General features: G+C 47.1%; 1 protein-coding gene across 1 annotated transcript; it reads left to right on the top strand.

Annotated features, from left to right (window-relative positions):
• Positions 1 to 270: 270 nt before the first annotated feature.
• Positions 271 to 2,550, top strand: LOC131207802 (dynein axonemal intermediate chain 3-like). The gene is made up of 2 exons (XM_058200433.1): positions 271 to 1,504; positions 1,568 to 2,550. The coding sequence occupies exons 1-2, from the start codon at positions 271 to 273 to the stop codon at positions 2,548 to 2,550; spliced, it is 2,217 nt and encodes a 738-aa protein (XP_058056416.1).
• Positions 2,551 to 12,036: the final 9,486 nt, after the last annotated feature.

The following is a 12,036-nucleotide window of genomic DNA, read 5'->3' as shown; positions in this document are numbered from 1 at the left end:
ATCCAGGCACGCCCGCAAAGCTATAGCCTATCGCTGCAGACCGATCCTACGTTTCCGGTCAATGCTTCGACGCAATACGCGCTGGACTTGATGCCCTTCCAAGTGGATCCAGGTTTGATCTCACAAACTTGGCTCCATCAAGCGACGGACGCAGTCATGCAAGAGTCTTGCTTCAATCTGATTGACCTCTACCAGAATGAATACGACCGGACGTTTCACAAAGCTATCCAACCGTACCGTTCGCCGAAGATTGTCGAGATGCTGTCATTTATGAGCCGGTCAGTGACCACGGGAAGATACGTTCGCTCCATAGATTGGCATCCAGTGCTTTCTGGAATTTGTGTTGCTTCTTACACTTTTGAAACGGCGACTGAAGCACAAGCGCCCAAAGAACGTGCAACTGCCAATGAAGGAGACTGTGCCACTACGAGTGATTCCGTCAATCGGGCGGTGTTCGAAAAGTGTCCCGTCCTAATTTGGAGCTTCACGAATTCGCTGGTCCCTCTGCTTAAGCTGAAGTCGATTCGCGAGGTCACGGCTGTGTCGTTCTGTCCCTACGATGGGGATCTTCTGATCGGCGGATTGACAAACGGTCAAATCACTCTCTGGGACTTGAAGGGTGAAATTGCCCGTGTTGAGGCTGCCCAGACCTCAAGTAGTGAGCATCGTGGAGGTATTCTGCAACTAATGGAACAACCTGCAGAACACGAGATCGATCGATCGGTTACTCCTGCGGCCGTAAGCTCCCTGGAGCACTCACCGCGCGGTGCCATCAGCGCTATCAAGTGGCTGCCTAGAAACTATTTCTGCACCCCAACCGGTCACCTGAAGGTGGCCCAGGAGAAGCGGCACCGCTTCTTGATGACCTCGTCGCTGGATGGGAGTGTTTGTTTCTGGGACTTAAACTTCTCCTCTCCGACCCTTCAGAAGATGGTAGCGGCCGCCACCGCCAAGAGCAGTCAGATGGTGGACCAAACGATCTACCAGCGGGTGGATAATCTGTTCTTCCCCGTGTTTAAAATTATCTGCCAGACATCGATCGTGTGCATGGTTGTGGATGAAGCGATTTATCACTCGACGCCACTGGAGACCTCCTCGGACCTGATCAAACGCGTTGCGCACCATCTGGAGGCGATTCCCGTAGAGTGCACCAATCGTGTTATCTTGGGAACGCACACCGGTCAGATCGTGGAGGGGTTTTGGGAAGGTTATGAGTTCGACCAGGGCGTACTGGTGAATGACGAAACTCTACAGGTAACGCACAACTTCAGTGCCGTTCATGATGGGCCCATCGTTGGACTGGAGAGAAATCCAATGGTACACCACGCGTTGCTCTCAATCGGCGGACATGTGCTGTCCTTGTGGAGCAGCAAGGATCCTTGCGTTCCGATATTTTGGCGTCAGAAGCCCTCCAAGGTAACGGCGTGCCAGTGGAGTTTGGATCGTGTATCGGTGTTTTTCGTTGGATATGCCGATGGCAACTTGGAGGTTTGGGATCTGAATAGTGAGTACACAAATTGCCACTTTCAGTTTACGTCTGAAACAGTAAGCTCCGCATTTCTTATAGTGAGAACGTTTCGTGCCTGCATTTGTGTAAACCTCGGATCGGAATCACTGACGGTTATATCGCAGCATCGCCTGGCTAGTGCTCGTCACTGTTTGGCAGTGGCCGATCAGAATGCGAACATAAGAATCTTTACACTTTCGGAAGGACTCGTAAAGGCAGCACCCAATGAGGAGCAAACCATTCGAGATGTGATCCAGCACGAGATCTCGCGAAGGTCTGCCCAGTCGGAGTGGGTCAAAGCCTACAACGATAGAAATCCTATCAAGTCCCAATCAAGGCCGCAGCGCGAAAGCACCGCCAACGAAAACACTCCCCTACCAGAAATGATTGCGGAACAAAAGAGTGACAATCACAAGCAGGAAAGTAAGGGTGGCCCCGTACAGGAGAAGCGCATGGCACTGGGCGATCGTTTGGAGCAGCAGTACAGGGCAAGACACTTCCAGGATCTGCTGGGCAAGCTGATGGAGCGCCGAAATGTCAGTCCGAAACAGATGGCCCAGCAGATGCGTCCGCTGGTGAAGCGTCAGCAGTATGACGCGGAGAAGCGATCAGCGATCGCCGCCACGTTGGCACGGGCTGAAGGAGACTATGCGAATCAGAAGAAAATATTGCACCCGTCGAGGAAAGCAACCGAAGCCCAACGGAAGGACGATTCGCGCGATAGGATTGAACAGTTGATGCCAAACATTGCCGACTATGGCACGGTCGAGGCTGAAGCTAGAGAAACGCTGCGGTCCCATTACCTCCCACAGGTGGAAAGCTTTCTCGAGGTGTTGGTGAAGGGAAAAGATCAACGGACGAAAGTGTGTGTCGATGTGGGCGCCAACATGCGTCATGTTGTTAGCTACGAAAACAAGCGAAGATTTCGAAAACTTGGAGTAGCTCCGGCGACGCGTATGGAAGATTTAGTGCCACCGGCAGAAGATGAAGTCCAGACAGAAGTTGAGGATGTGGAACACGAAGACGTGAAAGATTTGAAATAATCGTACTATAACAATGGTGGAAGTTTGTCTAAACAGGACCACGAAGAGAAGTAATCTGCACAAATAATTTCATGTAATAAATGTAAAAACAAACTTCTACTTGCTAAAGCCTCGTATCCCAATATTTTTAAACTTAAAACTACTTGTTAGTTAATGAAGAAAGATTGAAGTTCAAGTACAGAAAAAAATGTGACTAACATTGCACTCGACATGTTCGTGGAACTGGGATTAATGTTGGGGCGCTGCTGCTATAAACAAAATCTGAATCAAAGGTTAAATTTTTGTTTAAAAATATGTAGAAAACCAGAGAGAACAAAATTGTTATGTAAAAGTAATTAAGAAACTATAAGTTCAAGAGGTAACGAGTAAAACACATTGAAACGAAATCAACGAAGTCGAGCGACCGTAAAATTGTTTTACTAAATCAAATCGAATAAAAATATATACAATCTTTAAACCACAAACCAGTCGAGTAAAATCGACCGTTTCGGTAAGCAGAAAAGTTTGAATAGGTTTTTATCATCACAAAATGTGGCAATGTTGAGAAGTTTGATATTATAACTTTCAAAAATAATAAACTACGAAGAGTACTAAAATTCATTCTTAAAAGTATCATCAATGAATAATTAGTAACAATCATCAATTATTCTCGATGTGCGTAACAGGGACTATACAAGTGGCTTAGAATCACAAATCTATTGAAAACAATTTTCGTCCCTAAACGTTTACATCCAAGTGACTGCAATGAAGTCCACTAGACGGCCGGAGCGCTATGTGGGTAGTACCACAAGTCACGGAACGAAGTGCAGCATTCGTTTTCGTTTTTCCTTCAACCACCCAGAGACCAGAATCCTATTCAGAGTGGGACCCCTGTGTCGATTCTCGGACTGCTTTAGTGGTCTTGTAAGCTGCTTTGCTCAAATGGCAAACATTTACAAAACCCGACCCACCGAGCAAAACGACCGAAAACGACTCAGTGGGTTCTCGCGCCGTTGGTATGTTTCGGTAGCGCTGCGGTTACTACTCCCGTGGCCATTCCCGTTCCGGGAAACGGAGCGTGGCGTTGCAGGCGGAAGGCGGGTGCAAATGAAAAATTGAAACAATTTTTGATGGATGATGCTCGGCTGGATGTCGACATGGCCGCATCAAATTAAGTGAGAGTTAAATATACTGAATATCGTGATTTGTGAGCAACTTTTTTCGTCTCAGCCACAGCCTTGTGGCCGATCGGGCGCACGTGTGTTTTTTCGGTCGTTTTTTTTCTCGGTGGATGTAATGTTCATTTTTTGGGGCCTCGGTGAAACATTCGGTATGATTAAACTGTGACAGACGGCCGAAGGCACGAATCAACACTTGTTCGGGGTTTTTCACGGACACGGTGGCAAGGCGGTTTTCTTGGCCAAACCCGGGCGGAGTCGGTTCCTTGGCCGAGTCGGTGGCCGCTGGGATTGTTGCTTTTCGAGAGTGTCAAAAAACGAATGGCCGGCTCTCCCGTGGGGGCGATATGCCGCGCACACGGTGAATGCGTTCAGCCTCAACAAGTCCGGGCGCTGCTCGTCTGGTGTCTTGTTGGGTTTCTTGGGTTGGGAACAAAACCCGATGCCATCATTTCGTCATCACTTGCGAGCGCGGCCCGCGACGGAAGAATTAAATGCACCTCGTGTGGGTTGATTAATGGCGAGTGATAAATTAAATCCAAAAACCCGTAGACGAACGTCGGTTCGTCGGTTTGATATGTTTACTTTCCTCGCTGATGAGTCGTCGGGTGTGATATTTTCGATGCACACTGTGCCCGGTCGCGAAGTGTTGTTCGGACTTAATGCACAACCACGGCACTCATCCCGGTCAGCCCCGCAAGACGATGTGTCGAGGGAATTCAATGCCAGTGTCCGCTGGCCACCGAAGAGTATTTTTAAAAGTCGCAATTTCACGCGACATTGGAAAGCAGCGTTGTTTGGGTGGAGATGGATTCGGGGATTACACGACACAAGAAGTACCAAGATCGTTGGTCCGTCACACAGACCACCGGGTTTTTTTTTTCTGGTTGGGATTTTGATCTAAGACTGATGGGCCTGACAAGTGTGGCCGCAGAGTTATGTGACTGGGCATTGTCAAACGTCGCTTGAGTGATTACAATCGGTATCGTCTGTATGTTTATGTTATACTTAGTCTTGCTACATCAATTCAAAGTGTCTTTCCCGGAATTCATTTGGGAATTATTTATTTTTACATATTTGAATTAAGCGTAAATTGAGCGTTTTAGTTTTTTCAAAGATTCTAATGCATGCTTCTCTTTCTATCATACACCATAGAGTCCGGTAGAAGACCAATTAAAATTAAGGTTTAATTCAAATATTACGAAGAAATAATATGCGATGTTGTAATAAAAATTCTTCAATTGACCAGCTGTTACTGTAACGCCAAACGGTAAGCAGAATGCTTAAAATTAATTTTATTTTAATTTCTAAGTGGGCATCACTGTCACCAACATCTGTGTCAAATTATACGTTGAAGTACTAATTAGTGATTGCGATACGGGTCCTTTTATAAGCCGTAAAAATTCTAAAAAAGGATCAAAATGTTACTGAAGGCTCAAATTTTCAGACAAATCAATTTGGGCAATTTTCAGACAAATCGGTTCAGCCGTTCTTAAGCTAACTAACCAAATAGTGTAACTAACAGGATTTTCGTTTATTTAAAAAGAGAACAAAAAATTTGAGCGAAACTAGGATTATTGTGAATTTTATTACCCGTGAATCCTATAAACCGTGATTATGTAAATGCACCATAACGCAGACTAAACATATGCCATTCCCCTTGCAAAAAACTCATACAAATTACGCTTGCAACAATCACAGAGTCGAATGAAAGTGCGACCAATTTTCTAATTTAATATCAATCACCGAAAGCAACGTTGACGCCTCGCCTCCGCCCGATCCGTATCGCAAAGCCGGAGAAATCCTCTTCCGAACGCATCCTGCTACTGGCCGTTGTTCTGGCCGTAGTTGCCGCCGCATAACCGTTTAAACGCCTGTTTGCGTCAACAGAGAAGCAACAAGCGGTTCCGTGACGTGGTTCCGTGACGCCAGCACGCCGCGCGCCCCCCAAAAAGGCATCATTTGCAGATTGCAGATTGCAGTGCAAATCGCGTACGCAGAGCGATTGACGATGATACATGATGCACCGAGTGAAAGTGCTGCCGTCCGTCAGAGAGTGTGGTTTGCCTGCCGTGTAGCGTGGAGCCACCTAGAGCCACCCTCGGCCACGGCCATCCTGCTGGCCGGGCTTAGCATTTAGCTGATTCACAAGTTTTTGTGCACTTTCTGGCCGCAACGAGAGGCCGTGTGTCGTTTATCAGTCACTCGTCTGCCCGTCGTCCGGGAAGATGCTGCCTGCGCTACGGCCGCGGCTCCGAGTTTGGTGTGTTTTTGCGCGTGTGGCTAACGGCTGAGGCCAGCCCAGCACCACTTCAGCCGGCTTGCACCGCACGTACGGTCGGTCGGTGCGTTATGCAAACGCAAAATATGCCTCACACTCCGCGGAGGCTCAGGCATGCTCGGGCTCGTACCGTGCAGGCACCAGCCAGCCAGCCAGGTCAGCCAGCCAGCCAGTCAGCCAGCCAGCCAGCCTTGCGAACGGCGAGACCGCAAGGACTCAACACCGCTGTTTGCGCTGCGGCCTTTTTTGCGTGGCTCCTCCGACGTTCGTCAGCACGACGATTTATGATGAGCGGATTGAGTGTGCGAAAAGTGCAAAAAGGCAAAGCGTTTAAGCGAGCGCTGGCCGTACGGACTCTCTTGTCCGTGTCCGTGCCCGTGTGTATGTGTCTATTTGTTTTTCCGCGTCAACATGACACCCGGGAGGGTCGAGTGACGTTTGCCTTTTGGGTGGCCAGCCGGACCGAGTGCAAGGTGCACCAGGACCTGGCTTATGCTCGTGCAACAATGCTCGTTTTCCCTGTCTTCGGAAGCACCGCAACTGCCGGACGACGGACATCGACGGGTGTCACCCTCACTTTAGTTCATTTTACGCCACTACACGAAGGAGTTGGGCGGAGCACTAGATAATCGCTTTCGGAAGATACCGGCAAAAAACGGACCGTGACAGCGAATCTCTTTCCACGGGCGGCAATAAAGCGTATCGGGCGGAGGGCGGTGCGCCCAACAAGGATCCATTATCGCTTTGAGGACGTTAATGCATTTGTGTTGATTGAAAAGATGCAGATATGGAACTTGTTCCATTTTGATAAAAATGATGTTTAGATTTCAATAAAAAAATCTTTGTTGATTAACGTCGTACAATTAGATTGTAATACTATTCTTGCGTATCAATAGTTTAATCGAATCCTCAGAAGGTTTCTAGTTCGCGATTTGAATTTAAAGCATAAATAGAACAGTTTTTCCGATGTAAAAATCCATTCCCTTGCTAAATATTGTAAAATTTATAAACAATATATTTTTTTATGTAAACTTCAATCACGACCTTATAATCTGCAAACAAGAACCCGGTTTTCAGTTTGGTTGTTTTACTAGCTTCAATAAACTAGTCATAAAACACCGTAATATAAATTTTTTCCGACCAAAATATGGTTTGGATTCCTTCAGTCATTCCTTTTCAAAATCGAGCTAATGTTGAAAATCCAATTTTTAAATAAAACAAATAACCATTGGTACGACAGTTGGTTAATTGATTCATTCAAGTTCATGTTTATTGGTTTACGATAATTTGCCAGCTGACTTAATACAGTTAATTAATTAGATTAGATTATTAATCAATTGAAATTTCCTCTTTTTTCTAAAAATCTAGGTTGATGAAAATATTTCCTAAATACTACGATACTTTCGGATGCACCTATTTCATTCGTCGACTTAAGAAGGACGCTCCCTTCAATCCGGAAAGCGCACGCCGTTGTGGCTACACCGATTGTAGCTCGTGCGCTGCACTGACTTGTGGCCAATTCCGCTGACAGTGCAGACGTGCAGTTAACTGACAATGAAGAGTCCGTGCAACAAGACAGTCAACGGCAGGTTTAGAAAAAAAAAATAGTAGAAGCAGCATGATCCCCTCCGTACCTTTGCCCGCCCGACTGGACCCTCCATGAAAGGGTCATCAGGTTGTACAAAAATCAACAAATCATTTTGAGTTATGCAGCGTGTGATATGCTTCGCCGTCTGCCGGCCGCGACATCAGAAGCATAGGCCCGGACCTAGTGGGAGCGTTTGGGCGCTAGTCGCTTAGTCGATTATGAGAGATGCTGTCCGTTTCTCTCTCTCCCTCCCTCTCGCACTCGCTCTCCCTCGCACACACGAACCAAAAACCGCGCGTGCATTTGAAGGATTGAAGCGACCCGGACTTGAACGGGAACCCGGTTTCGGCCAGCGACTGGCATCCATCATTCACGACAATGCCGCGCAAAAGGGATATGGCACCGGATGGATGGGTAGCCGATGGGCGACGGCCATTGTGCATGGTCGGTCGGTGGCCGATGATGCTGCTGCTGCTGGTGGACATCTGCTACCGGAGGAACATGAAAATATCAAACAAATGAATGATGGATTATTCATTACACGCCATGAATGCGGACCCTCCCCGGCGCTGCGCGATAAAACCTGTCGGAAGTGCCTCTCGACGGTCGGGTCGGGGGCGACCGGGGGCCGAGGGGCGGTGGGCCATTTACCACTAACTCGACCGAAATATGTGTGCATGTGTGTACGTGTGTGCATAAACGCATGCATTTACATGAAATAGTACCGAAAACTTTGTTGACGTTCTCGGTGCGGTTTTGGGCCCCGGTGCGGCCCTCAACCAGCCCTCGGCCTCGGTTCGTCCTTCCACGGGGGAGTTTGTTTTGAGGTTTTGCGCCCCGATTAGCGGTCTGAGGGGATTTCGGGCGTGTTGACAGTAAGCATGGGCCATTATTGCGGAATCGCCTAGGCATTCGACTGCAGCGCGCCCCGGCGATGCAGCTGTACATGAATCAACGCCCGGGTGGTGTGCTCCCACCCCCCACGGGTCACCTCCCGTGGCGGGCTGACGAGCATAAATGCATTTCATCTGTTTTCTTGATTTATCGGAGCAAAGCTGCGCGTTTGTAACACATTTCGGGCGCACGCCTGGCGAGTGAGTGTTGCTGCTTTATCTTTAGTAGGTTTTATTTTATGAAGAGCAAGTTATTTCATGAATATTGTAGCTCCGCAGTAATGCTGGGATCGTTACATTCCCAAAGCAGTTAGGTAATAGTTGGTTAGAAATACAGTGCTAAAAGCACATTAAAATTGGGAGATCTGGAGAGAATTTATTATTCTATTTTACAAGTTTCGTAAAAAAAATATAGCAAAGCATAGGAACTACCAAGATCTTGGCATCAAATATCAAATACCCAGCATAACTCGCACCCTGACTTTTGGATCGAATATCTTGAAAAAAAAAAATTCTACAAATTCTACACTCTTAGACATAGAACATAGACATAGACATTTTTGTAACGATAGAGACACATTGCTGTGGTCAACAATCCAGGACTTTAGAGTCTTTAGACTAGTTTCGATGGAGACCATGTGACTTCCGATCCTGTTTTGCTTCTAGGCTCTGTTGCTTCTAGAAGTCGTCTTCAAACGCTCCACATGTTTTCTCTATTCTCAAACTATTTTTCTGCCAAATCAAACTTCCTTTTAGCAGTCCTGTTACCATTGTCCTTGGCAAATTTAATTACTAATAGATCATGAGAATTAATTAGTAATCATTATGAGACTAACATACTAAGGGAAGAAAGCATTCAAATATTTTGGGTTATCTGTAGTAGTGTTTACTTTACATAATCTGAATGTTTAATGAATTAATTAGGTTACATTTAATTAAGAAGGAATTGAAGAAGGTTAAATGAATTGAATATATGAAACAAAAATCCAGGTTTAGCACTATGCAACTTTTGGCTCTTTACTAAACTAAAGAGGCGGATCTAAAGACTCCTTCTACAGTCAATAGTTGAGATAGAAATCGAAACGAGGAATGTATTAAAGAAAAAAGAAGTTGTATAGAGTAGGGATTATTTTAAAGGTGATGACATAGACTTAGCAATTTCGATCATTAGCAAATGCCTGAAATTTTTCGGCCACATCAGTAAGTCTCACTTTAAATCACAATGTACACAAAAGTACACAAATCAACATATCCAATGCTCAGTCGCAGTCGCAACTGTGGAATCGCATCTGCCGCTTCCAAAACTGATCAACCATCCAATTTGTTTTAATCTCGTCAATTTTCAATCACGCGGTAAGCGGATGCATTTTGTCTCACTGACAATGGGCGCAAAAAAAGCAACCGGAAGCAACCCCCGCTGGTGCGTGTGCTCCTGTGACGCTGATCGCACCTGTCAGTCAGTTCTGTTGCCATTTTTTACCCCTGGCTCCGTTGCATCGTTTCCATCATCATTTTACAGATCCCCATCGGCCGGGAACCGGGCCGGGCCTATTTGTTTGCTTCTTGTTATTTATTTATCCCGCGCAGTGAGCCGCAAGCATCAGGTGCATAGGTTAATTGAGTCTATCGCACTCCACCCGATAACGCACTCCCAGCTCCCTCTGCACGATGCACTCTGGCGAAGCGAGGCGTGACGGTTGAACCTCACCGCCACCGAAAGTAGTGCCCGATGCATCGATAGGCCGTCGCCTTGTTTTCGGTCCACCATCATCCAATTTTCCGGCGTAATCGATTTTCGCCGCCGCTTCACCCGGTAAAAGGAAGAAAACAACTCCGATCGAACCTCCGAATGAGGAACGTGGAAGCTCATAATTTGGACACAACTCAACCCGCCCCAAGCCGAAGAGCGGCCTTCCGACAAATCGCAAAAAAACGCCCCAAAAAAAAGAATCACAATTTCATGATGCCCATCAATGTCGCGCCCGTTGTCATCGTTGCTCACTATTAACCACCGTTCAGGTGAACGGCGGATGTCAGTTTTCCACCGGTCAGGCGTGGGCCGTGGGCCGATGGGCGTCCACCCGATACCCGGCCCGGCTATGTGTGGCAGTGATCGGCCTCGGAAATCGGCGAGGCGCGTCCTGTGCTCGTCGTACTGGGGGTTGTGTCATTTGTGTGACAAAAGGTTGACGTGAAAGGTTGAGGACCACTCGAAATGTTGCCACAGTGTGGGGGTTCTGTGGCGAGTTGTGCAAATTGTGGCAAAAAACCCGCGCACCCGCTTAAGCTTGCCGTTTGATCGTAAACTTCGTCTAGTTTGTGAGTTTCAAAACGTTCGAAAATAGGCAAAAAAATGTGTGATGCTCGAACCATCGCATCGATTTTTCAGTTCACCCATCATCATCGGTGCATGTTGCACCGGGCGGATCGTTTTGATAAACCTTCTAGTTTTTTTGTGAACTCAAACCCGACCTCAACGAAGCAGATGATCGATTGATTGACGGATTGAAATTTTCTCCCAAATTTATCACGAGAATATTGAATCTATTGGGGCTTTGGGGTGAATTTGTCATGATATGAACTATTCATCCATCACGTTAAAAGCGTAAACGACAAAAACTGTCATATTTAAATCATATCTAATCGCGCAAAAAAGGCCTTTAAATTGAGCATATCGAAAGATAGGGAAGACAGTGTTAACAGGTTCACCGACTAACCGGGTTTGACAGCGCTCTTCACTGTTTTAACAACTTTGTCGATCGGACCGCAGACAACCCAACACCGCAACTGTAACGGGCCAAGCCCAAAAAGGCACGCAAAACATGTGTTAATTTGGAACATTTTTGATTTCAAGATTAATTTGATTTATACGTTATTTTTATCTGGCGCATTAAATTGATATTGATTAAATGTCCGCGTTGAAATTTTCGGTGAATCCGTAATTGCTGCTGTCACACGCGCCCTTTGTGTCCGCCCTCCGGTTTCCCCCACCATTCCGGGGGCGCCCACCGAAACACCCCGCGTGGTCCCTTCGGGCCCTTGATGGGTGGTGTTGCATCACACACGTGTCTCCCGCCCCAGCTCCGATTTTCGCTGCAAATGGGCAACCCCGGACAGGTGTTTGCGATCGTGAACCTCTGCATCCTTCTGGCCGGTGGGGTGGCCCGTGGGCTGTGGGCCGTGATTGAATGTGTACATTAAAAATTTTAATTCATTGTCCTCGTGATCCCGGGCACCCCGAGCATCGGCACGAAATCCGTCGCCCAAACACATCGGCCGACCGACCGACCGACGCACGGGACAACGGCTATAATTTAAAATGGTAGCTTATCAGCTTTTATGCAATTCATACATGTTACGTTTCGACGGGACCGGGCGGCTTCGATGTTTTCGATCGATTTCGCGCCGCCGGCTTGCCCCTTTTTTGACAATATATTTTACGCCACGATGGATCGGCCGCGGTGCGATCGGTGAGAGCGTGCGGATTCATTATTGAGTTGAAATGTACGTAACAACCACGTAACCGTAACTTTTCCGGGGCGACGAGGCTTGCGACCCGGGCTTGCT

Source organism: Anopheles bellator, chromosome 2 (assembly GCF_943735745.2).
Source record: "Anopheles bellator chromosome 2, idAnoBellAS_SP24_06.2, whole genome shotgun sequence".
Classification (NCBI taxonomy): domain Eukaryota; kingdom Metazoa; phylum Arthropoda; class Insecta; order Diptera; family Culicidae; genus Anopheles; species Anopheles bellator.
The sequence above is the reverse complement of the archived record's forward strand: the minus strand, read 5'-3'. Positions and strand labels throughout refer to the sequence as shown.